At 40.8% G+C, this 27,058-nt stretch overlaps 1 protein-coding gene across 2 annotated transcripts; it reads right to left on the reverse strand.

Moving 5' to 3' along the window:
* Positions 1–2,407: 2,407 nt before the first annotated feature.
* Acod1 (aconitate decarboxylase 1) lies at positions 2,408–9,923 on the reverse strand. 2 transcript variants are annotated; one of them, XM_042685573.1, is made up of 5 exons: positions 9,872–9,923; positions 6,854–7,015; positions 6,065–6,154; positions 4,370–4,575; positions 2,408–3,567 (listed from the first exon to the last, which is right to left on the reverse strand). In XM_042685573.1, the coding sequence occupies exons 1-5, from the start codon at positions 9,881–9,883 to the stop codon at positions 2,571–2,573; spliced, it is 1,467 nt and encodes a 488-aa protein (XP_042541507.1). In that variant the 5' UTR covers positions 9,884–9,923; the 3' UTR covers positions 2,408–2,570. The 2 variants fall into 2 exon arrangements, with proteins under 2 accessions (XP_042541507.1, XP_042541508.1); XM_042685574.1 differs by lacking the exons at positions 6,854–7,015; positions 9,872–9,923 and having other exon boundaries at positions 6,073–6,154.
* Between the last annotated feature and the right edge of the window lie 17,135 nt (positions 9,924–27,058).

Consider the following 27,058-nt stretch of genomic DNA (forward strand, 5'->3'; position numbering starts at 1 on the left):
GTTCACCAATTATGTTTAAGTTTTGTCTAAAGGTCACTAATTAGTTCTCTTTACATTGATTTCTAACCTGGTTACATTATGATGAGAGAAAATACCATTTATCATCCAGTTCTTTGAAAAGTTTTACAAACCTGCTTTATGCTTTAGTATTTTTTGTAAAGTCATATAACATATTACAACTCTTTAGTTTTGAGGTGCAAGATTTTCTATTTTATAGATGTAAACATATGTTGGTTTTGTTTAAGTATTGCAGAGTATATCTATTCATTGTTATTTTTTTAACTGTTGCTGCTGAGAGAAATGTTAAAAATATATCTTTAAGGCCAAATATAGTAGTGAACATCTGTAATCTTAGCTATTGGGGAGGCAAAGATTGGGAGAACTATGATTTGAGGGTCAGATTAAGCAGAAAGTTAGGAAGAATCCATTTACATAAAGCCAGATATGGTGGTACTTGTGATTACCTCCACTTGGAGGTCATGGGTCATAAGATGGAGATCTGAAGTCATCCCCAGCCCAGGTAAAAAGTTTAGAGCCTACTTGAAAAGAAACAGTGCAAAAAGGGGTTAGGGGTGTGGCTCAAGTGCTACAGTGCCTGACAGGTAAGTGGAAGGACTTGAGTTCAAATCCTAGTACTACTGCCATCAAATAAGTTCTGTTTAACAGTAGATTATTTTAGTTAAGTAGCAACTTGAACATTTTGTCATTATGTAATAGCCCTCTTCATTTTTAGTAATGTTCTCTTATGCTCTTCTGTGTGTGTGTGTGTGTGTGTGTGTGTGTGTGTGTGTGTGTGTGTGTGTGTGTGTGGGAGAGAGAGACCATTCTAGGGCTTCAACTCAGAGCCTGAGCTTTTTTTGCTCAAGGTTTGCACTTTATCACTTGAGCCACAACTTCACTTCCAGATTTTTTTGATAGTTAACATGGAAATAAGTGCCTCACGATTTTCCCGCCCAGACTGGCTTTGAACTATGATCTTCAGATCTCAGCCTCCTGAGTAACTAGGATTACAGGCGTGCGCCACCAGCACCCAGCTTCTCTTGGCTTTTTCTCACTCAGGGCTGGTGCTCTGCCACTTGAACCTCAGCTCAATTTCTGTCTTTTTTTCTGGATAATTGGAGATAAGTATCTCTCCGATTTGTCTGCTCCAGGACTGGCTGTAAAGTGTGATCCTCGGCTCTCAGCTTTCTGAGTAACTAAGATTACAGGTGTGAGCCAGTAGTGCCCAGCTAGGAATTTGTCTTGACACTTCTTAATGAAGAATGTTAGTCCGGTTCACAGAGTTGTATGTCCTCCCGTGAAGAAGGGTTTGTCACTGTTTATCCAAGATTCCAAGCATCCCAGCCATCTGAGTTGAAAGCAGAACATACCTTCTGGATAGGGTGCTCTGTCTAAGACATACTACTGTTTTCTTTTTCTAATTTTTTTCAGTGATGGGATTTGAACTCAGAAACTCACACTTAGTGGACAGGAGTTAGACCACTTGAGCCAAGTCCCCTGCCCAACTACTTTTAAAAAATGCTTTATTTTATAGATAGAGACAAGGAAGCAGAAAATACTTGGTAATATGCTCAGGGATCCATGTACTAAGTGGAAGTGGCAGGATTTGAACCCACAGATCCCCCAAATCATCTCAATTTTTTTGTTGTTGTTACAAAGGTGATGTACGGAGGTGTTACCGTTTCGTAAGTAATGAGTACCTTAATAGGTATGGGTGCATGAATGAGTACATTTCATAGATAATGAGAACATTTCTTTCCTTTTGTTCCTTTTCCTTGTCCTCTCCCATTTTTTCCTCCCATCCCCACCCACAAGTTGTATAGTTCATTTTCAACATAGTTTCTACTGAGTACCACTGATGCATTTGTTCACCTTATGTCCCACCATTTTTATGACCTTCCTTACCCTCCCCTGTAAGATAGAAAAATGAACAAACAATACAAAAAAAGAGAACAAAACCCTCTTGTTTCCATTTCCTCGAGTTCATTTTGATATATATTATTCTATAATGATCAGAGGCCCAGAGGCATTACACCTGTTTTTCTCCCCTAAGAGTGCCCTCCCTTGGTCTCCCTTGTGTGAATGCCTAGAGTCCTGTATAATTTGTTATGTGTTTTAGATCTAGCTTCTGTATATGTGATAACACATACATCATTTAGTCTCTCAGCGTAGCAATGAACATGGATGTGCAAGTGTCTTTATGGTATCCCCGCTAATGGTGTTCTGGGTAGATGCCCAGGAGCCAAATCATCTCTTGCAGGGAAGGGATCAACAATATATTGTATAAGAAACCTGCTGTGGCCTAGCCCAGAGTCCTGAGGTTCAGGAAGCTCATAAATACACATAGCTTTATAAGCAAAAGTCACAGAGGACTTAAACTTCATCCTTGTGAATGTTTATAAAATAATTTCTTAAATAGTATCTTGAAGGTAAGTTAAAGATATCACACAATTTTTATAGGACAAGATGACTTCCAGATGCACGCACGTTGTTCTATATCTGCACACTTGACCTTGATTTGCTCCTGATCGGTTGGAGCAGCAGGCCTCTGCTTTATACTGCAAAGGCCTTCACATGTTAGTCAGACTTGGGAGAGATTGAGCAATGGAAGGATTGTCTTCTGGATATTTTGAAGCCTCTTCTGGAGGAGATGATCCTTTCAGAAGTGTGGTCAACACAGAACAGTCTTCTAGGTCTTCTAGCTTTTCTACTACCTTTATAAGACTTTCCACGGTGTCCCAGGACAGTGTCCTGGAGGCATTGACTCTGAACTTTCCTCTTAGGTCCTCTTGGCTCAGTGGTTTTCTCCAGTGACCATAGAACGTATCAGAGCGCTCGGTGAAGGTGGATCCGTCCTGGAGAGTGACACTGATCTCACAGTACAATGAGTTGAAGTTGGGCTGGTTGTCTGGAGAATGCTCCAGCTCCACCTTCCCAAGCAGCTCTCTTACCTGTGGCCTGTGGATCTGGGGTTTGTGGAAGGATGGGACGGTGACGCAGCCATCGAGCAGCATGGCACAGGCCACATACTGGAAGGAATGACGGGCTTCATGCTCTGAATCTGGGAAGGGTCTGTTGACATATTGCACATCTGGGATCCTGAGCACAATTTTCTTGATGTGGGCAGCAGGAAACAGGATTCCACTTGGAGGCCCAAGGTGCTTCCTCACAGCCCCTGCCGCCTCAGCCACCCAGTGAGTGGCCAGATGTGCCGGGAAACTCTTGAAGGCCACATCCTGCTGGTCCAGTAGCCATGTATGAGAATCCAAGCTCGGAAGGACTTTCGGAGAATAGTTGGCATAGAAGGCCCCAAACCCCCTCTCCAGGTCCAAGACCCGCTGGTTTCCTTGGAGACCCAGCATGGCTAGCAAAGTGGCTTCTATCCCGTGTCTGGCAGCATTGCCCATGTGAAGGGGCTTGGTCTCAGTAGCAGCATTTGCCATGGGTGCTCCAGCATAAGAGGCGGCAATTGCCAGGGCCTCCTGGCACTTGGTCAAGCTGAGTCCTAAAAACTTGGACGCAGCGGCAGCTCTGCCCAAAGTTCCTACCACGGAGGGGGGATGGAATCTGAAAAGCAATACAGATTGGAGACTTACAAATATGCACCACCAGGGGGCAGTGTTGTACAGCAATCAAGGCACACTACCTTGGTTTAAATCTCATCCTTTCTTTACACTTATTAGCAGGGTCATCCTAGGAGAGTTATTCCATATGCTGGAATAATTATTTTTTTCTTACATAAGTGGTTATGATAAAAAGTTTTCACCTCATAGGGTTTAGGAACTTTGAATGAATCACATGTTTTACAGTAGTATCTAATAGCAAGTTCTTTCTAAATAGAACTGTTCAAGTTATTGCCATAAGTGTAAAAGTTGTTGAATGTTGAAATAACAGTAAGAATTAAGGCTCTTGTAGAAACTTTGGAAGTTCACCAGAGATTAGTCCAATACATTCTTCTCCTCACAGGCCCAAGAGGCAAAATCAATGTTTTGATTGGGCCCTATGATATATAGCCAGCATTTGGCTATTTATAATATGCATGATGAACAGTCATGGATGGGGTACTCCAAATGTTCTCATTAGGCTGAAGGACCCTAGTGAATATCGGAGTAGGTTCTATTCTGAGAATGGAGTCAGTAAGACTCAAGAGTACTCGTGGTCACACCAGGGTGATAGACCAGAACTCAAAGGAATTTTCTGCTGTACTTCTAAGGTCATAGTTCTATGTATGGACATAGGGTTGGTATTCACCCATACTGATACATCTGCCAGCACGCTTGTGAACTTCACCAAACCAGCTCTACAGAGAGACTCACAGGTAGATAAAGGGGAATGTGGCTGCTTCTCAATGGAGCAGAGCTTTCCCTACCTCCTTGGTATGTCATTGGCTTCCTTGGAGAAATGCATTAATCGGCCTTGAGCTTCAACACCAACATTGAAAGCCAACAGCAGGTCAAGGCCAGAAAACGTTGGACTCTGAGGCAAGGCTTCTGTTAAAGCTGTGAGAACAGGAAGGACTGCTCCAGAAGGATGTGTGGCAGGGTGCCAAGTGTCATCAAAATCCATGGAGTGAATCTGTGTAAACAGGTGCAAACAACTCCCTTCAGAATTTACTTGAATGCATTGGCGTTGGGGCCAGTAAAGATCTAATTTAGCAATGAACCATTTTTGCTGTGACTTTGCTTTAACTGATTCGCTGATGTTCAAACCTGAAAACTGGCTGTGGTTCTTAATCACGGGACTAGGCATTAGGCTCCCTGTCTCTATCTAGAGGAGGGCTAGACCTTAGAAAGATTCTTACAAATCCCAGGCACCTTAGATCTTGCCCAAATGGCTGGAGCCCCTGAAAAAAACCTATATTCTCTCTTGCAAAGCTGCTCTTTCTTCTTCTCTTGCATCTGTAAACACGTTATATCTAAAGTTCATTCCAGTTATGATATATCAGGCCATACGCTGTGTTGTGTGTCTCTCTTCTGAAGTAATTTTAAACATTTGCTTGCAAGAATAGTGCAAGATCTCTCAATTTTAGATGAACTATTAAGCTGTATTTGAAAGCCATTATTTTCTGTTATAGGATTTTATTTTCCTTCAACCAAGCCAGGCATTTGTTTTTTCCCATATATTAAAAAAATTACTAGCAGTTCATTTGAAAACAGATTTTTATGTGAGTTTGATATGTGTACTGTGTTTCTCACAGCTAGCTGGTCATTGACTTTTGAATGCACCACTGGGTTTGCCTTTCTATATTTTGATCAACTGTCCTCATAAACTATAAAAATGTCTCAGGAATCCCAACATGTTTGTGCCCAAATGATATCTTGTATACTCCCCCTGACACACAGAAAAAAAACATAAAAATGACCCATCAGATGACAAGTATTGATTTTTGATTCAGAAAATATAGACACCATATGGCCATTATTTCTTTCTCAATAAATACTGTCAAATCAATGAAGAGAAGCAACTGGTACCCACAACAGAAAGAATTAAGGATAAATTGTGTCTGGGTATTGGGTTTGATCCTTTAAAAAAAATTAAGGATGAGATTTGAGGTACCTGGGAGAGTTTAAAAACAAACAAACAAACAAAACAAAAACAGCCTTGTTGAGTGCTGGTGGCTCATTCTGGTAATTCTAACTACTTAGTTGGCTGAGATTTGAAGATTGTGGTTCAAAGCCAGCCGGGGCAGAAAGGTTCATGAGACTGTTAGCTCCAATTAACCACCACAAAGCCATAAGCAGAGGTGTGGCTCAAGTGATAGAATTCTAGTGTTAGGCTAGGCTCAAGGACAGCTCCCTTGCCTTGAGTAGAAGCCTCAGGACTGGCACAAAGAAAAAACCCTACATCCTTTTATTTACTGTATTCCATAACTCAAAGAGGATCAACATATTGTAAAGAAATGAAAACTAGAATTTCTCCACGAGAGAGAAGAAAGGCTCATCATCTCCCTTATTTCAATGATCACTTATGTAAGACATGGAAGTTAGACAACTTCAGGGCTATTTTCTGGCTGTCAACTTATAACAATCATCTAATAGTTGAACAGATATGTAAACATCCTTACAGCCACACCGTTTACGAAAGCAGCATATGTGGGTGGGAGTCTGAAGTCCGACTGACCCCAAACAGTGCTGGATGTATTGGAGCTGTAGATCTGCAATAGAAGAACACCCATCAGTGATGCAGAATCAACACAAATGTCTTAGGGCAGCGCCCAATAGTGATTTCTCAGCCTTGGAGATGATCTATTAATAGCCCTTATTTAAAAACGTGGTAGATAGAGGTCTTGATGTCCCTTCTGCAAAGATTTACAACCTTACCCACAGGAGGGAGAGGAGATGGTATTGCTGCTTCTAGGTCATGATCTAGAAGTGCTCCAGAGATGTGGTTTTGAATTCACTGTGACATATCTAACCCAAGAGGGGTTAGATACTGGAGATGTAGACCAACCATTCTATGGAGAGTGGATGATTCTGTCGTGTGTCCAGGCCCACTTTCTGTTCAGAGCCTTGGATCAGTTAATCTTCAAGTCTTTCCATGAACAAATGCTATGTAGTAATAGCTACCTTTGCTTTGAAGACTTGCAGGCTGGCCTGTGCTTTGGGCTGTAATAATAATAAACTGTGAGCCCTAGTGTATGACCTTACATCTGAATATAGGTAGTAGATGAATTTTAAAAATCAGGTAATGACAAGAGAGGATCAATGAGAGAATCGAAATGGTGCCCATACATGGAGTGATATTTATAAAATGAAGTGTAGAGTAAATAAAGGGAGGTGCATACTTCTGGGCCTACTTCAGCATAGGCAAGCATGTACATTGTTTTTATCTTTTGAATAAGCATTGAGCTTACTTTACTGTACTGGCTGACTTTGTGAAACACTCCCGTGCTGGTGCCCAGCAGCCCGACACCCAGAGTGTCCAGGATCATCCTCTTGCTCTTCTGAATGACGGAGTCCGTCAGGTGTCCCGCCTTCAAGCCGTGGATCAGGCTGGCGAAGCTCTCTGTGACAGACTTCAAAGAGAAGAGGGTTGAATAGGACACACCCCACTTGGAATACACACACTTCTTTCCATTAGGAAACCTTGAGGAAAAGAGTAAAATGTAGTTCCTCTTCTAAAAATCTGTGTATGTAGCTCAGGGATGTGGACTAGCACAGGAGACATGTTCTGCCCTCGGGCGAGTTGAGGACGTGTGGTGGCAGCAGAGTATGCTGGGTAATGGTGGGGGAAAGCCTAAGAAGTAAAGGAGAGCAGAGAGGGCCATGCCAGCAATGGGGAAGGCTGGTCACGAGGCCTATCTGACTGCGCCAGGCACGGTGCTGAGTACTTCAAATACATTGACTGTTGAACATCCCCAAGGCTCTGGGTGGCGGCTATCAGTCTCATTTGGGTGAGGAAAGTGAGACCTAACAAAGTGAATTCACTGAGTTTTATAGCTCTTGAGTAGATCCCCCAGTGGGGGGCTCTGCTGTCATAATCAGAGCACTTAGGTATTAAGGCTACATTTCCAAAGGTTAGTCTGCAGACCATGAGAGATATCTGGGATTCTTGTTGCAAAGGTACATCTTTGGCCTTAACTCTAGATGGCTAGAATTAGTCTCTCTCCAGAATAACAACTTGGGGAAGCCTCGTATAGCAGTTTCTGGATTCAGATCTCTAGGTGACTTTTACTTGATTTTATATTTTGCTTTAGTTCAAAGCAAAATAAAAAGCGTTATGCTTTTGTCTAGGGCCAGCCTCTGACTGTGATCCTCTTACCTTTGCCTCCTATGTAGCCTTGCTTGTTTTGTTGAGAAGTGATTTCATTCGTATTTTGCTTGGGTTGATTTTTCTGTGATCTTTCTGATCTCTGCCCCCTGAGTAGCTGGGATTATAAACATGAGCCACTGTGCCCTTCTCAAAGTGACTTAAAAAATGTGGTGTTGAGCAATGAGTTCCAGGTCTAGAGAATGCTAGGTAAATGCTTTACTGTGACTCCCAACCAGTTATGTGATTTTTTAAAAATGTGTTGCTTCTGTCATATATGTAGCATGTATTATGTATGTAAGTAGTATCGCATTACTCCTCTTTATGGCTGCTGGGCACTTGGAAAGATGACCAGTCCAAACTGAGACAGAAGAGGGAAATAAACACTTGAATTTTCAGGACTTAGTTGACAGGAAAGACTATAACACATCTCACTAGTTAAAAATATAGATTACGTACTGAATTAATATTTGATAACAATATTGATAATGTTTAGGATAAATTGGTAAATAAAATACCAATTTAGTTGGTCTCTTTTTGCTTTTTATTACATGGCTGCTAGGGAGTTTAAATGACTAGAGGTGCAGTCAATGCTTCTGAAACCTGATGGGGACCTGGGGTACCTGGTCTGGTTAGGAAAGCCCAGAGATAAGCTATGTGAGATGCAGAGGATGAAGATGAGGGTGGAGGCAGAGGTAGCAGCGTAAACCAGGGTTGAGAGGGCTGCTAAACACACACACACACACACACTCCATACATACACATCAATACAAACCATTCAACCTTAGGGGTATTTCAGCATATGCCTACCATCTAGTAGCCCCTAGTAAGATATGATGTAAGTAGCTGTCTTTTTCTAACGATGACATGATTTCAGAACTTCTTTTGTTTTTCTGAGCATTAGATTCCCCATCTACAAGTATAAATGAGCAGGGTGTGGGATTGCTAGTTTAGGGATCTGAGGTGGCTGGGAATACCTTCTACAGAGCTCAGGGCCAAAGAAAAGTTACAAAGGTGGAACCAGTGCCCAGAAAAAAGTCTCCACCCTGACCATCATCTGGTTCTATTGTTAGAGACTCCAGATTTTTTCAAGTCAGGAAATCCCTGACTCTTTGAGTCATCCATGACTCTGAAGCTTTGGTTGATAGAAAGAGAGGGAAGCTTGGAGGAAGGACGCACGAGAAAAGCTGGCCGGGAGGGAGAATGGCGCTGGCCTATTTCTTATGAGGGAAGAGAATAACCATAGCACCGATTTTAATGCTGCTAAACATTTGAAGGCAAGACAGGAGGAAAACGAACTGTCTTGATGATCTGCCAAGCTCAACCCAGAGTTTCAAGGACTGATATGTGCCTGGGAATCAGGTGAGGCACTCCAGTATGAACCCACCCACGATCTACGGGAGGCCATGCTGTTGGGGGCTTGTGAAGGATCCCCTGGCAAGTTCTGAGTGCCACTCATGACCCAGAAGACAAAGGGCCCCTCCCTGGCTGTGGAAGAAAGGAAGAAAAGAAAGATGGATGGAAGGAAGAAGGAGGAAGAGGGAAATGAATTCAGCTTCTCTGCTGTCTATGAGTGACACTCTCACATCTAAAATCTCTTTCTGGTTTGCTTGACTTTCTTGTGGCATATGAATCTTTTTTTTTTTTTTTTTTTTTTTTTTAGCAAAATACAGTGACAGATGGATTAAAGCACAAGATGCAGAGCTCTAATAAATAAATGGCAAGAGTTCTTGTGAACTCACTGTGCAAAATATGCTAGTTGTCCAACCACTTTTTACTCCATAAAGCTCTCATAGATGACATAGCCAACAGATCATTAGCAATGGAGTATGGAAAAGTCATCAAGGACATATAGAAAACCAAGAGGTACAAATTCCACAAGTTTACAATAATTCATAGTGTTATATACCATTTATTCCCGGTATTATGTAGCAGAATAATGCCTCTTATTGTAGAAGGCCAATGAGAATGGATAAGCAGTTAATTAAGTAGCCCAGAAGCTATGAGAAAAGTTGCAATACCTGAAGCAGAACAGGTCGCTTTAACATCTGAGAAGACTGAGAAAGGAAGAAGTAAGCTGGAAAAGCAATTTGGAGCAAGGCACATAAAAAAGGCACAATACCTTGAGCATCATGTTGTTCAAGAAGGAGAGTTTGGCTCAGGAATGAACTGGAATTGTTGTTGAGTGACTGCCTTTATACCCTTCCCTCATGGAGGCCAATTTCCTTTCAGTTTTGTTCTCTGGGATTTCTACCATTTCGAAACCTTCCAACTTGTCTTACTTCAACTTCCTCCCTAATGAGTTATCACATTCACCAGTGCATGAACAATTCAATGAAGCTAGGGACTACAGGTGTGCCTCAAGTGGTTGAGCCCCAGGTGTGAGCAAAGAAAAGCTGACTGAGAGCTTGAGGTCTGTGAGTTCAAGTCCCAGTACCAGCACAAAGTAAAACCAAAACAAAGTAAAAAGTAAAGCTAGGAAGTGCAGTAGCCATGATCATATGACTCTACACAGACATCACAGAAGTAAACTTATAGTAGAACTAGTAGAACTAGCATTGTCTCTTGTGCTTTGGTATATGTTAGGAAAGTACTCATGTTCTTTTAATTTCTCCAATTCTAAATATCACTATTTAGGCTACTAAGCAATAAATGATAGAATCATAATAGTAATAAATGATAGAATTATAGGAAGTGATTGTTCTTACACAATAGCTCCTAAATACTCAACCCACTCTAAATAACCATCTTGTTCTTTGAGTGTAAGAATCCATACTGTGGCTTTTGAGTGGACAGATATAAAATGGAGATTATCAAAGGTGATGGGTTGATGTACAAAAACACCACACATTGCTAATATTGAATATGAGTCTGTCTGGACTGTGCGTGGGAGGCCCACTTAAAGAAGCAGTAGGATCCAAACACCCCCAAGTCCTCGTTCTTCCAGGCCTTCTTTCTGATGGTGTCCCTCTTTCTGATTGCTCTAAACACTGGATTAGACCAATCTGATAGACTTGAAAAAAACAAACAGGCATCTAGTTTATAATAATGTCTTATAATAATGGATAGTTCTGAGTTTTCCAGCTTTTTTTTTTTCCCAGTCGTGGGGCCTGAACTCTGGGCCTGAGCACTGTCCCTCAGCTCTTCAGCCAAGACTAGCGCTCTACCACTTGAGCCACAGCGCCACTTCCGGCTTTTTTCTTTTTTGCTTATGTGGTGCTGAGGAATCGAACCCAGGGCCTCATGCATGCAAGGCAAGCACTCTACCACTGAGCCAGCTTCCCAGCCCTTTTCCAGCTTTTAAATATCTGTATTTACTCTCATTCCCATACACACAGTAATGTAGTAGATATTTTATTGTCTAAAAGAAGCTCTGTAAGAGTTGCCACTGTTATTACATTGTTATATTGAATGAGAGAAGTCAGACTTAGAATTAAAGAATTTTCTGAATTCACAGTAAGATTTGGAGGTCAGACTTGTAAGAATGCTTTTCCTGACAGTGAGAAAGGGCCTGTGATTGTTGGGAAAATGGAGGAGAAAGCCAAAGGAATAGGCTGGATTCCATCATCCACGGGCGAGGACTGTTTATTGAGGAACAGCGAGGGGCACAGACCTTCCCAAGGGTTTGGAGGTTGTGCCAGAGAGTTGGGACAGGAGCTGGGTTTTGTATGAGGTCTGAGCAAGGAGGCAGAGGTTAATGAAAAAGCCACCAGGTCAAGGGAGGGGGGGGCTTTTCAGCTGGGCCCACAATGGGATGTTTACAGCTGGGCTTAGGTAGATTGTCCTGCCAGCACATCAAACAAGTTTGCACATACCTGGGATTTTGCCTGGCGTCTGTAGGGCCCTGAGACAATAGGGGGTGGGGGAGTCGTACACCCTTCATATTCTGATTGGGCCAAGAGGGGAGAGGCAAGTCCTCCAGTGAGGACCCTAATTGCCTCTCCTTGGCAGGGCTTCATGAGGCGGGCTTGGTCAAGCCTGGGGAACTTTAATGGTTGTTTCCTCATTCCGATCCTCTGGCCTCAGGCGTGCCACTGTGAAATTCAGAAAAAGAGTTCACTATTAAATTCAGAAAAATTAGATCATTCCTGTTAATTGAATTAGCTTCTTCGTGTAGACTTTGCTTTTAGCTTGTTTTTCAGATACAGATCTACACTTCCCTCCAGGCTGGCACCAAATCCCAATCCTCGTACTTTGCCTCCAGAGTACCTGGGTTACCAGTGTGCTCCAACATGCATACTTCAACGAATTAAAAATCAATTTAAAAAGTATTTCTGACTATATTTGAAAGAATGAAGGGCTGGAAAATGATATATATGATAAAAATGTCTCCATGTCCCTGGCACTGTCAAGAGCATAACCATAGGGGAACTGTGACCAATTAGGAAACTAAGTTCTTCTACAATTAGCCACTTTCTAGCTACCCAGGGGCATAAATGATAGATTTATGTATCATTTATTGTAACATTATGTATCATTTATTAGTATATTGATAACTCTCCAAAAGAAAATGATAAGTAGCACTGATGAAAGAAATTGGTAAGGATGAGCCGGACGCCCATGGCTCACACCTGTAATCCTACCTACTGCGGAGGCTGAGATGTGAGGATCACAGCTCAAAGCCAGCCCCAGCAGCAAAGTCCATGGGACTCTTATCTCCAATTAACCACCAGAAAACTGGAAGTGGCACTGTGGCTCAAGTGGTAGAGCACTAGCCTTGAAGAGCTCAGGGACAGCACCTAGGCCCAGAGTTCAAGCCCCATGACCCACAAAAAAAAAAAGAAGAAGAAGAAGAAATTGGTAAGGATGCACACAAAAATGGTTAGACTTCTTGTGTTCAGGGATTGAAGGGTCAGTATATTAAAATATCTATACTACTCAAAGGTTTTTAAAGAAGAGGTGGCTGTGTAAGAACAACACCACGCACATGGAATTAGGCCATGTTGGCACTCTGCGTGCATGGGAAAGAAGCTGAGAAAGAGGGCGTCTGGCCCTGGGCTAGGCCTTATCTAGGGAAGGGGCCGGGAAAGGTGTGGCCACATCGAATCCAGATGTGACTTCAGAGGATGCAGATGTGACCTCTTCCAGGTGTGCCAGTTGCCTTGGTAACACAGATACTGGGCAGAGACTTGGCTGCTAGGAGGGTGGAGTCTGCCCACCATCCAGGAGTGGACCTTACAAAAGTAATGTTTAATCCTTATGAATCTATAACATTCCTCAAAGAAAAAGAAAAACAATTACACACACACACACACACACACACACACACACACACAACCCTAACAAAGCAGTACCCAAATAAAGAAGAATCAACTGAACAAATAAGATACCTTGAACAATAACAAAGCAAAAAGCATTGCACTACATCACTGAAAATATTCTAAAAGGCTGTAGTAATGAAACTGGCATGGTGCTGGTTTAAATAAAGATGCATAGACCAGTGGCACAAAATAAAGACCTAGAAAGAAACACATCCATCTTTGGCAAACTGAAAGCAAACAGGAAGCAAATGTAAAAGTAGGCAAACAAGATCACTTCCAACTAAAAATCTTCACAGCTAAGGAAACAATCAACAGAGTGAAAAGATAGTCTGTAAAGTTGGAGAATATATTTTCAAACTGTATCTGTCTGAAAAGAGGTTGATATCCACAAAGTAAAGCGAACTCCAAAAACTGGATAATGAAGCCAAACAAAAATAACCTGCTTTAAAAAATAACCTGATTAAAAAATTGGCAGTAGATCTAGGTACACATACCTAGATCACAAATCATCAAGAAAATGCATCAAACTCACAGTGAGACATCACCTCATCACAGTAAGAATGGCCAAAATGAAAAAGATTAACAAACCCTGGTGAGTGTGTGGGTAAAAAATAAACCTTTGTACAATGTAGGTGTGAACATGAATTATGTAGCCACTCAGAAAATAGGATGGAGTTTCCTCAAAAACTTAAAACCAGAACTACCATATGATTCAGCAATCCTCTAACTGGCAATATATCCAAAGGAAATAATGTGAGGACAACAAAGTAATCTGTACTTCCTGTTTATTGAAATACTGTTCACAGTAGCCCAGAAGTGAAAAACAACCTCAGTGCCCAGGCACTGATGAATAGGGAAAGAAAAATGTGTTACCCATACATCATAGCATATTGTTCAGCCACGAAGAATGAAATTCTGTTTTGTGTGACAACTTGGATGGAATTGGAGATCATTATACTGGGTGAAATAAGCCAGACACAGGAAGCCAGATACCCCATGAGCTAATCTGTGGGATCTAAAAAAATAGATATGATAGAAATTGAGAGAATGGTGGTTCCCAGAGACTGAGGTAAATGAGGAGGGGGAGATAGGGAAAGATTGATCTTCAGGAACTCACAGGTAGATAGGAAAAGGAAGTCCTGTGCTGTTGCACCATAAGGAGACCGTATACAGCAATAATGACGAGAAAAAAGATGTCTTGCAATGTCTCACTCACAGTGTGATGCAAATTCATTGTCAGCCACCAGGCACCTCTGAGCATGTGCAAGCCATAACTGGCCTTCTGGCTGATAGGCCTCTGGCCTGCATGAGCTCAAGGGTGATCAATGAAGTATCTGACATGTGGGAAGTGTGTGTGTGTGTGTGTGTGTGTGTGACATACTCCCCAGTTGGCCCAAACATTGCCTAAAGACCCCCTAGACAAAAGACTGCTGGTGGAGCCTACCCTGAGAGCCCTCCTGGCCCTGAGAGCTTTGCTGGTTTTCTAAATAAACAAACTTCAGTACTTGGCTCTCACCCTTCTTCCTTGGCTGTGAAATTTTGTTCTTCAAATTCTTCAAGACAAAGGACCCAGACTACATATGACTGGAGCTCCATCAGTACTACACTGTACATTTCAGAATGCTAGCAACAGGATTTTTTTTTTAGAATTGATAAGTATTTGACTTTTATTAAACATTCAGAATGAGACACATGGGTGTAAGTTGACTTAAACCTTGCATGTATGCATATAATATCAACACATATTACCTCATTAATGTGAACGATTTTAGTATTTCTGTGTACTAGCTAAAACAAATGAAATTAAACATTTTTTTAAATGATGGATGTCCATATTTTTACTTCTAGATCTAAATAGGAGTCAGAGCTTTTTTTAAAATTCTTTGTGTGTGTGTGTGTGTGTGTGTGTGTGTGTGTGTGTGTGTGTGTGTGCCAGTCCTGGAACTTAAGCTCAAGGCCTGGGTGCTGTCCTTGAAGTTTTTTTTGTTTTTTTTTTTTTGCTCAAGGCTAATGCTCTAACACTTGAGCTTTTATTTGTGCTTAATTGGAGATAAGAGTCTCAAGACTTTACTGTCCAGGTTAGTTTGAACTGTGATCCTCAGCTCTCAGTCTTCTGAGTAGCTAGGATTAAAGGCGTGAGCCACAGGAGCCTGGTTCAGAGCTCTTGTTTTTAAGTGCAGGTCTCTAGGATGAGACCCCTTGCAGATACCAGTGTTGTGTACAGCCCTGTGGGAGGCCCATCTGGAGCAGCACTGAAGCAACCTGCCAACACGTCTCAGCCCAAAGGTCAGCCTGGGTATTGACCTTTCCACAGGTCACATCTTCAGAGACTGTAGTCAGCTGACAGCTGCACAAGGGACCTAAGTCCATAGCCACTAAGTAGGTCCAGAATTCCTGACTTGTAGAAACAGTTGAGATAACTCAGGTTTTGTTGGCTTGCTATTTGTTTATTTATTCATTTAGTTATTATGTTTTTTAGTTTTAGTTGGTGGGTATTGAAGTCTGAACTCAGGGCCTTTTACTAGCTAGCAAGAAAGCTCAACCACTTGAGCTAAGATTTTAACCCCTTTTGTTTTAGGTTATTATTGTTATTATTATTTTACTGATTTGTTAGGCTGTTTTTTTTTTTTTTAGATCTTGTATTTTTTCCTGGGTTGGCTTTAGACCATGATCTGCCTACTTATGCCTATTATATGTTAATATAAATGGATTAATATAAATTGTATATCACCCTGTCTAGATTGTGTGTTAAGATGGGGGATTTGATAACTTTTTGCCTACACTGGTTTTGAAGCATGATTCTACTGATCTCTATCCTCTGGAGTAGCTAAGCTTAGTGATAGGAGCTACTGTGCCCTGTCTAGGTTTATTGTTTTCACTGGAGAAATGTGAAGATCATTTATTTCAACATGTATTAATATTTTCCAGAGTAACAGAATCAGCTGAATATGTGTGTGGATGGGTGTGCATGCACATATGTGTAGAGAAAGAAAGAGGGAGAGAGACAGAAGGAGAGAGAGAAAAAGAGAGAATTACAGGAAACTGACTCATGAGCGAGTAGAGGCTGACAAATCCTAATAAATGAGGTTGACATTTGGAGATACAACAAGAGTTGTTGTGTAGTGCCGGTCCAAATCTGAAGGCCTGAGAATACAGAGAGCTGATTATGGAGTTCTATTGCAGATGCCAGTAGGATCCAGATCTAGGGAGAGCAGATATTTCTGTTCAATTCTGAAAGAACCCTTGTGTTGGTTCCCAGGCAATGGGAGAAGGAATTTTCATTTTGTCTTAAGTCACGCCTGCAACTGATTGGATAAGGCCCTTCCACACTGGGGATAGTTATCCTCTTTATTTAGTCAATCAACTTAAATATTAAACTCATCCAAAAGATCTTAGCAAAGCCATCCAGAATAGTATCTGACCAAATAGCTAATCATCCCAGAGTCCACTTTAATGGACCCATAGCAATAGATGATTAATATAAATTCCAATCTGATCACATGACTTACAAGGGTTCTTGGGATATGACCTTAGGCATCTCTTCATTCTTGCATCAGGCATAGCATTGCCTGCTCACTCTGGTCTTCACTGCCATAGAAGCCATCATTGCACTAGTGACTCTCTGGCTTCTTGGATCTTCTGTTACCATCCATCTCCTCCTCTGCCCCTGCTCTCCCAAACATTTTTCTTGTTACTCTTCATCAAAACCAGTCCTCTTAGCTAGGGCTGAGTTTGTACCATGCCATGGTAGCAACTAGTGGGCAAGAGCCAGACCCATTGCTACACATCCCACAGCCTTCAAAGAATTAACTGAGCCCAAAGCTTAAGGGCAAAGTGAAGAAGTCACTATCTTCCTAGTTTTGTCTCAGGCTCCTCCGCCATGTCTTTTGTTACGTAAGTGCCCTACCTGCCCATGTTCTTAGGTCAGAAAGGTTTCCTCTTAGTATCCCTGGCTTGATAGGAAAGTTCTTTCTAGGCAGGAAACCGAAGCCCCCTCTGGCAGGGCTCCATAAACAATAGGTGTCAGTATTTATTGAATTAGTAGGCCGTTTTTGAGCTTTGAAGAGCCAGGAGAGACAGGCAAAGATGTTAGGAAAATATATTTTGGAATGGCTGAAATGCTGCCTGCCAGGGTGAATTCAATGAACCTTAATCTTTTTCTACGATCAAGGCGCATTGTACTTAAAAACTGATGACATGTTGTATTGAAGCTGCTTTGTACAACTAGTTAGAGCTAATTTTTTTTTTAAGATTATAATGAACAAACTTTTCTTTGCATGATGACAACAGCAGGAATAAGGAATTGCTTGCACAATGTAAACTTCTGGAAAACATCAGAAATATTAGAAAAATACATCAGGAATGTAAACTATTTACAGGAATGGACTATTTCTAAAACAGGAAAAATAACATATAAATCTATTTAATTTTGTCTAGAACAGCTGGTTTGGGGTATTTGAATTTCAGTTTCTCTTTCCTTGCCTTGCCTTTCTGTGTTATTACTAAACAAAATCTAACTAGTCAATCTCAGGATGGTTTTTTTGTTTCTTTTTTTAAAGTTAATCTTTATGGGAAATCTCAGTGGTAGCAACTAGGCTTTATATCCTATGTTATTTGGGTCATTAAAGTATACCTAATATGAGGATATTTTTGAATAAGATGAATCTTGGGGAAAATTATAGAAAACAACAATGGTCATAATCTCATCCACTTCAAGTTATTGTCTAATTGACATTATTCTGCCTCTATTTTCCAAGTCATTAGACAAGAAGATGGGATAACATTTGAACAAGGAAGATACAAACTCCAGAAAGACCATAGGAAAGAATAGTTTCAAATAAATCTTTAGGGTATTGTTGCATCTTATTGATATGTACAATTTTATGTTTATGAGGTAGATAAAATACATTTAAAAAAATTGAGTTCAATTATATATTAATCATGAAAGAGTCTCAGTAGTCCATGTTTATTTTATGTATTTATGTCCTACCTCCTTTGTTCAATTTAGCAACTTTAATTGTTGATGGAATTGTCTAGATGCACAGGAAGAGATCAGGTTACAGAGCTTATGAGGTGAGAAATCTAAACCACCAGATGAATGTATAACTGTATAATCATTGTTTAAACAGTACACTCAATTTATTTTGTTGAGAAGAAACCTACCCATTTGTGGAAATGGAAACTGAATGAAGATAAGCTATTCTGTAAATCATTCTGCCTCCTAGAAAGGTATTATTTGTGGCTTTTTCACAAGCATAAACTTGCCTGTTTATGGATTTTTGTTGTTGTTGTTAACTAGCAAATGTTGAGTGATTATTCATGGCCTGGGTTGCCTGATAGCAGACATTTACTAAAAGAAGAATTAAATGGACCTATGCTGTATTTGAATAAATCTGTCTGATTTTTTTTAATGAGTCTTGCTTAGAAATTGTGCAGTTTAGCAGATAGAACAGAATAAAGGTAGTTCATGCTCTTCTGATTCTAAGTTTAGATATACAATTGTCATGGACTTACAAGTAATACAATTAGGCATGGCCACCGCGAGGGACTAGGCCTGCTTTCAACATTGCTATAACACACCACTGTCGGCATTAGGAAGTCCAGACTCTTCATCCTGTGAAATTTCTTGTTGCTGTTTTCCTAATTCAGTTTCCTCTCTATTTTGCCTTCTGTATATTGGGTAGATAGGATGATCTTCAATTTATCCTTCATGTCTCCTCAAGTCTCCTCATTTCCATGTATTTTTAAAAAGTATTTCTACTGGGTGTTCTCATAGTACTGAGTTATTTCCATTTTACTGTTCAGCTCTTCCAATGAGTTTCCTACTCTGTTTTCCATAGCTATTTCAGAATACCTGAGAAAATTAACATGCAAAGAGGAAAGGTTTGTTTTGGCATCTAGTTTTGAAGGCTCCAGTCTTAATCGGTTGGTTCTGTTGCTTTGTGCTTGGGTGAAGGAAACACACATCAGGCTTATACAGCAGTGCAAAGTTGCTTACATGATGGAAGCAAAACTGCTTTGGAGCCACGGAGCAAAGAGGAAGATTCAATAATCCTCTTTAAGAGCACACCATCAATGACATAAAGATTTTACCTCTGGTCATACCTCTTCAGGAGTGCATCGCTCTGGATTAATATCACCTTAGGGACTAAGCCTTTAAGTAATCATGTTTTTACTTTGTAAAAATCCTTTCTTATTCTCTGATTCACATTTTATTTCATGGTTTTCTGATTTTATGACTACTGTAACTTATTGTCATTGAGGAAATTACTTCAAAAATTAAAGTTTTCTTCTAGGATCACTCACAGTGCTTCTTCATTTTGACAACTTTCCATGGGCAAACCATTTACCTAGTCAATGCTTTGTTCTTTCAAGTGCTGAATCCCAGATGAGTTAGATTAATCACAGTTGTTGGGCTGTAACCCCAAGGGGGGAAATCTTTGGTCGTGTAGCTGCCCCTCTGTTTCCTCAGACTCCAGAGCTTCAGTGGTAATACTTGGTCTTGAAAATTTCATCTTAAGTGGCAATCAGAAAGAGATTCTCCAAAGAATCACATTTATTTTGGCATGTCAAATGCAACAGGAAACACCTGCTATACTAAACTTTGTGATTGAGGCAAATTTTTCAAGGTAAAATGAAAATAATTACATCAAATAGTTTGGACAAATAACCTTTTATTCCAAAGATCAATAACAAAGGTGGCATCAGTTCAAGATGAAGTGCACAGCTGTTGGCTAGATTATCTTTGCCAAAATATTTTGGTGTGTAAGGTGGTATGGTGGGCTGTTGTGGAAGGTTGAGGCTCTGGCAGAGTCTACTGTGAATGGTTCTTTTTCTTAGGCATAGACACATGAGATCCTCTCCTTCATTAGCTCTTGGATTTATTTATTTAGGTTTGGGTTTGATAGAATTGACTCCATTTTGTATTCCACAGATCAAACTCAGATCCTTAGGTTCCTCTTTAGCCTGTTTGTTCATGGATAGTGCCTTACTACTTAAATCACACCTCCAGCATAGAATCTGGGCTTCATTTGATTCTGACAATTTTTCAAGGTCATAAGTTTCCTAGACAGATATTATGGAAACTCAAAGTCAGTTCAAGTGACCAGTATTTGTCAAGAGTCCAGAAACAACCAGGCTAATTAACATAGTCAGCCAAGCTCTTATAAGACAGTGCTAGAGGATCATAAGAAATATCTGCAGGACATAGAATATACAGAGAGAGCCTCAGAGCTACTCAGCATCCTCTCTTTACATTTATTTTATTAACCTTTTAGTTACCATAAATGATCTTCATTTTAATTTAATCTTTTAGTCTTCGTGGAAAATATAATGCTAATGTATAGTGCAATGTAGTTGGATGAGGTCATAAATATTTTACCTCAATCAGATCACACTCATTTTGACAATGGGAAGGGTGAGATCCATTCTCTCCACGATTAATGAACAATTAAGCAGTCTTGGAGTGTCCGAAGGATGTCAGCTGATATGGCATAGCTCACTATTTGGGATGTTTCAGTCAGTTGACATGTTTGTCATCACCCATACCAAGTACATGCATAGGCTATCTTGTGTTAAAGGTTGTCTTAGGATTTCCTCCAGATTTTAGAAAACCAGAATGAATGTGGGCTCTTGTGGTATTTCAGACTTCATACTTTCCACAGGACTGCCTGGTACTTGTCTTCACAAATGCCCACTTAGTTCTGTTCCCTTTTCTTCTTTTCTAACTCGCCATCTACAAAGAATATTATTCTTTTTCTACAATTTAACCACAAAAACTAGATTCCTTGCTTCCTTGCTTCCTTGCTTGCTTGCTTGCTTGCTTGCTTCCTTCCTTCCTTCCTTCCTCCCTCCCTCCCTCCCTCCCTTCCTCTCTCCCTCCCATCCTCCCTCCCTCCTCCCCCTCTCTCTTCCCTTTTGTCCCTTTATTCCTTTATTTCTTTCTTTTGGTGCCACACTAGAACTTGAACTCAGGGCTAGGGTTTTCTCCCTGAGCTCCTGCTTTTAAGAACATGCATAAGCTCTCACAAAGAGCTCTCCTATCAGTACACATGTAAGAATCCAATCTATGGTCCACAATGCTAATGCATCATGCTCTACTTCACAGTGAAGGCTCACTCATCCTTCTCTGGCAGTATGGCTGGGAAGGCCCTCAAGTACTGGGATAGTCATTGTCCAGTGTAGAACCAGAATGAAGCAAGGAAACAAGTGTTAGTCAGGGTTCTCCAGAGAAATAGATCCAAGGGAATATATGCAGGTGTCTCAGTCCATTTCTTGTTATGATAACAAAATACCTGAGCCGCATACTTTGTAAAGGAAAGGAGTTTATTTACTTCACAAGATAGAGTTTATTTGGGTCTGGAGGATCAAGAGCCTCAGTTTGTTTCTGTTGAGGGCCTCCTGGATGGATGACATCATAGTGTTGGGGATGGATGTGAGAGTAAACATCGAAAGTGTGCAACAGGAAGTAGAGGGAAACTGAGGTTCTACCCAAACATCACTAATCCCTTGTGAAGGCTTGCTCGTAAAGACTTTACTCCCTCCCACTGGGTCCCATATTTAAAGGGCTTGCCTTCTGTTAACATTGCCCTACTGGGGGCCAGTCTTTCAGCACAGGAATTGCCTCATGTAACTGCAGAGGCTGACAAGTCCTGTGATCTCAACCACCGGGAAAGCTGCTGCTGTCCCTCAGCCTGATTCACCTTTGTTTACTGCTTTTTCTTTGTTCCTCTTTAAAAATTCCATACTGCTCATCTGTGTTGTTGCAACACTTGAACACATGACAGCTCATACTTGTTAGGTTACCTTTCCCATGCAGTTCTTATAAACCTTAAAGCTGATTTCCTGTCACCAGTCGGATGGCAGCTTACTTGTGGCCTACCTTTAGACATTGGTAGCACGTCAGGTCTTCTTGAGATAGTGATATCATTTTTTGGAAGTGTCTTGTTTTGTGTACTTTTTGGTATGGACATCTGAAGAGAACTCAGTTATTAGATGTGAATTTATCTTTGAGAGAGACTGTATGGGGCACCAACGTTTGAGTTCAGGTGTATATGGGGTGATCATAATGAAAGCAAAACTTTATGGTAAATAATGAGCATGAAGTTGAGACTAAAAATAGGAAAATGTGTTTAACAAATTCCTGCACATAGGATACATATGTGCATTGACATGCTTTTCTTTTTTAATTTTTTTATTATTATCTTTAAGTAGTTGTACAAAAAGTTCCCATTCTACAAAACAGTATATGAATACAAAGTGCCTGACAACATTGATTGACATGCTTTTCAAACACATTGAAACATGTGTCTAAATTACCGAGTCATTTATCCCATCTAAGACTTTCAATGTCAACTAACAAAATAATCTTATTTGAGAGTGATAGCTAAAATAGTTAGGGCACTCATCTATATTCTAGCCACAAAGGAAACAAAATAAGATTATCTGGTGATTTGGGACAGATGATTTTTAACTCACTCTAAATGGCCTCCGGTCAGATCCATTTAGGAGAGAGTAGGTAATGTCTGCCAGACATCAGCAATGTCAAGATTGTTTACATGAACCTAGTCATGCAGGATAATACCAGAGGGGATGATGAACTGACCTTTCTCAAGATAACTTTACCTTCTTTCCTATCAGTAACACAATGCATTGAAATATGTACCATTTAAGGGTTAGAGTTTGAATGTTTTGAAAATCAGAAATGAAAGTTGTTAGTTAAAATAATAAGAAACAGGAATAAGGGAAAGTAGTTTTCCATCGTAACTTTTCACATTTTGAACCACAAAGACTATATCAAGGTTGGTTTTTTTTATTTTTTGGTCTGTCATGGGGCTTGAACTCTGGGCCTAGGCACTGTCCCTTAGCTCCTTTGCTCAAGGCTAGAAGCTCAGTTTTCTATTGGTTAATTGGAGATAAGAGTCTCATGGACTTTCCTTCCCAGGCTAGATCAAGTTTGTTTTTTTTTTTTAAAAAGGACTGATACTTCATATGAGAAGTTCTTTGTTTTCGGCGTTATAAGGGTTTGAACTCAGGGACTAGCAATTGCTAGGTTGGTCTCCTACTACTTGAGCCATCCCTCTCTACAGTCCCAGACCTCTTATGGGGCCTTTAGAAAGTTTTTGGGACAGTGCTTATCTCAGATCTAATTTTCTCTGCCTTTGACAGGAAATGATTGGTCTTGGTATCAGCAACATCTGCAGTGCCTACCTTGCAATATACAAGAAGCCCAACTGTAATTTCAGGTTCTTAAGTTATTTTTGCAATCCTGGAGCTCCATGGCTTGGTGAGCATTTCTTAAGCTAATTTCTGACATAGTCAATTAGACTCAGGAAGGAAGTACGAACTCAACTCAGAAATCTCCCCCCCCTCCCCCTCCTCCTCTTCCTCCTCCTCCTCCTCCTCCTCCTCCCCCCTCCTCCCTCCTCCTCTTTTTATTCTTCTTTTTAATTTGTGCCAGTACTGGGGCTTGGACTCAGGGTCTGGACACTGTCATTTAGCTTCTTTTTGTTCATGGCTGGCAATCTACCATTTGAACCCCACTACCTCTTCTGGCTTTATGGTGATTAATTGGAGATGATTCTCACATACACTTTCTCCTTGGCTAGCTTTGAACCATGATCCTCAGATCTCAGCCTCCTGAAGAGTTAGGATTATAGGCATGAGTTGTTTATGCCCAGCTGCTAACTCATCCTTAGGGTAGATGCTTCCCCACTACTCCCAGACCACAGCTAGATAAGCAAGCATTTCTGTGGCCTCTTCACGCTGGTGGGTGATGTTTCTAGAGGTGGGGAATCTTCAGAGTTGCAAGGTTAAATTTTAATTGCAGACAATAAAACTCGAGTGTAAATGTGTTCTAAGCAGTGCATTTGGCTATACGAATATTAAAAGTGCATTTTCTCTTATCTATAGTTCCAGTTTAACTGGGTGTCCTAGATTTTTAGTTGCCAAATCTGGCAAAGTATAAGGCTATCTTCTACTTGGGCAGAGGTCCTAGTGTGTTCAGCTTTATTGGGGTCTCCTTTGTCAGTACTCAGCTTGAGTGTGTTCCCCTGCTGCCAGGAATTGCTTACCATGTGGTCTGGCTCTCCTGTTCCTGCTAGTTCCTGCTGCATTTTTGTTTTTGGTCTCTGCACTTCTGTTATTTTCTTCCGAGCTCAGGCATGCATTCAGGTTGGCTAGTCTTCTCTGCTGCAGGAGGTAGAACCCCTTAGAGCCCCTCCCAGTCACCCAAGGGCTCTCATGCTACATGGGTGCTGAAAAGTCATCACCTGGTTCTTTCTACTCTGATCTGCATGGGGAAGAGGGGGCTCTCATACGCAAACTAGAATATTTGACCTAAGGAAAGCCAATAATGGTATCATGTGACCCTTTGAAATTACTTTTTTTTCCCTGAAACAAATTTTGGCTACCAACATTTTAAACTACAAAACAGAAAAGATTAAAGCACACCCCATTTAAGAAAAGTCCAGAGGCTGAATTCCTGGGGATGTGGTACAAGTGGCATACTATTCACTTTCCTTTCTCTTCCCTCATGCCCTGCCCTTTCCGGCCATGGGACTGTGGGTTGGCTAGTGAAGCAGAAGTGCCAGCATGTGAGTTGTAGTTTGTCCTGTCTCTTTTCTCTTTGTCATGGTAACTTACCAGTTACCATGATCTGAGCAGCACACAGCCACAGTCAGCTGTTGAGAGCAAGAAAAGCAGAGTGTGTTCTCTGAAGCCACTGAGGTTTTCAGTGTATTTGAGCTGTAGCGAGCTTTGTCTGCCTAGTCTGACACAGCTGCCATCCATCACCCCTCAACCGCAGTGCCGGATTGACCCTGAGGTCCTTGGGCAGAGGGCACATTCAATGCAATCTTGCCCCTTGAGCAACATAATTCCAATAAAGGTGACAAATGGGTCAAATTGATGAATAAGTACCAAAATGAAATTAAGCAATGTTCATTGCTTTGTACTGGTATTGGGGCTTGAACTAGGGGCCTAGGCACTGTTCCTTAGTTGTTTTGCTCAGGGCTGGTGCTCTACCACCTGAGCCACAGTTCCACTTCCAGCTTTTTGATGGTTAATTGGAGACAAGAGTCTCGTGAACTTTCCTGCCCAGCTTGCCTTTGAACCCTGATTCTTTAGATGTCAGCTTCCTAAATAGTTAGGATTACAAGTCAACTCTTGGTTAAATAAAAATATGTTTATTGAGGTGCTGAGGATTGAACCCAGGATCTTATTCATGACAGACACCCACTGTACCACTACTCATAATCCTCAGCCCTAAGATACATGCTATTAAAATGATATACTACCTATTTTCAGGAAAGCTCAAGGTTACTTATAAGACCAAACACAATGCACTATTCACACCAGGTTTTACTAGAGCTGGGGAAGCCATGCTTCCTAGCCCTTGAAAGGAATGAATTTCTGCAGCAGGGCACATTTACTTCTGAGTTTCCTGGAGATAAGACAAAATAATGGGAAATAGTTTATGGTGTAGTATTGTTTGACCTGGGACACAGGCAAACACTTGAGAAATGGAACCTCTTTTTGTCCCAAATCAAGTAATTGTTTGTCAACTGAATATTTTCATTAAAGGCATTTCCCAGTTTAATCGCTGATCTGATTTTGTTTCGCAAAAGTCATGCAAACATTGCATCTATAAAAGCTGAAGAACACAAAAGTCATGACTAAAGGAATATATTGCTTTAGGGAGCTTAAGTAATGTAAGCTAGATAGGTTGTTTCTCAACGTGTTTCCATTATTGAGGGGCAGTACGTGGAAGAGAGGCCACACATAATAATTGATAGAGCCCTTGTGACTCTTAACAATCTAGGTCTCATGTGGTCCTTTGACAAAGGCTAGATTAAAGTTGCTTTGTGATTGTGAGTCAGGGTGAAATGGAAAGGGAGATAAGGAATTCCTCTGTCAAGAATCAGGGAAAAAACATGTTTTTGACTTTATTAATGCATAATCCATGAGAAAAACTACTTTTATTATTGTTACAACAATTATCTAGATCATTTTTCTTTTTTAGGGTTTACATTTTAAGTCAAGAGCAATTCACTGTACTAATTCTTTTTTTTTTTTTTGGCATTACTGAGATTTGACATTAGGGTCAGGCACTTCCCAAACAGGCAATCTACCATGAGTTACCCCTTCAGCTCTTTTTCCTTTAGGTTATTTTTCCTGTCAGGTCTTTTTTCTTCTTCTTTTCCCTTTTCTTCCCTCCTCCTCCTCCTCCTCCTCTTCCTCCTTTTCCTTCTTGCCTCCCCCAGCCTTGGAGAATACTACTACCTACAGCCTCTGGCATAGCTTGGATCACAAGCATGCACAATCATATCCTGCTGGTTTTGTTTAGATGGGAGTTTTACCTGGGGTGGTCTCAAACTGACCTCTGCTTACAAGTAGCTGGGATTATAGCCATGAACCACCATACCTTGCTCATACTTGATCTTAGGAGCAAAATATATTTGCTATATCTTAAGATATAGCAAATAATGTTCATTTTGAAAGCAAACTCCATTTTCTATTTTGTTTCCTCCTATAAACACAGAGCAATGTATACTTATGATCATGTAGCATTGATATTTTTTTTCCATCTCAATGAACTGTAACTTGACTTAGAGAACAGCCCCCTGCTTGTCCTGCCCAAATGACTCACCTGGAAATGAAGTAAACAAGTTGGCACACCCCTCACTCCTTTCCCAGAATAAATACCCCAGGGTTGTATACTATTTTTTGCTTTGTTTTGCTAATGAAATTTCTTCATCTCTGCCTTGATGTAATAAGTAATTGTTTAATGTGACAATGTCTCAAACTCAGGTCCGGGACCTGGTACCTCAAGTTGATAAGCCTTTCTTCTGGAGATTTGTTTGTCCTACTTTGGTCTAATGACAGATTTTATTTTCATTTTTATTTCTTTCCAGTTCTGAGGCTTGAACTTTGGGCTTAGGTGCTGTTCCTGAGCTCCTTTTGCTCAGTGCTAGTACTCTACTACTTGAGCCACAGCACTACTTCCAGTTTTCTGGTGGGTAAGCCAGTTTAGGCTGGCTTTGAACTGT

The sequence above is a fragment of the Dipodomys spectabilis genome, unplaced genomic scaffold, assembly GCF_019054845.1.
Source record: "Dipodomys spectabilis isolate Male_0828 unplaced genomic scaffold, ASM1905484v1 ptg000095l, whole genome shotgun sequence".
Classification (NCBI taxonomy): Eukaryota; Metazoa; Chordata; class Mammalia; order Rodentia; family Heteromyidae; genus Dipodomys; species Dipodomys spectabilis.

What these genes read in the sequence shown, in the direction of transcription:
- Acod1 (XM_042685573.1), bottom strand. An exon ending in AAGTCAGCCAGTACAGTAAA is followed by an intron (nt 6,155 to 6,853) that starts GTAAGCTCAATG and finishes CTTCTATTGCAG; the next exon opens with ATCTACAGCTCCAATACATC. An exon ending in GCCAATGACATACCAAGGAG is followed by an intron (nt 3,568 to 4,369) that starts GTAGGGAAAGCT and finishes ATTGCTTTTCAG; the next exon opens with ATTCCATCCCCCCTCCGTGG.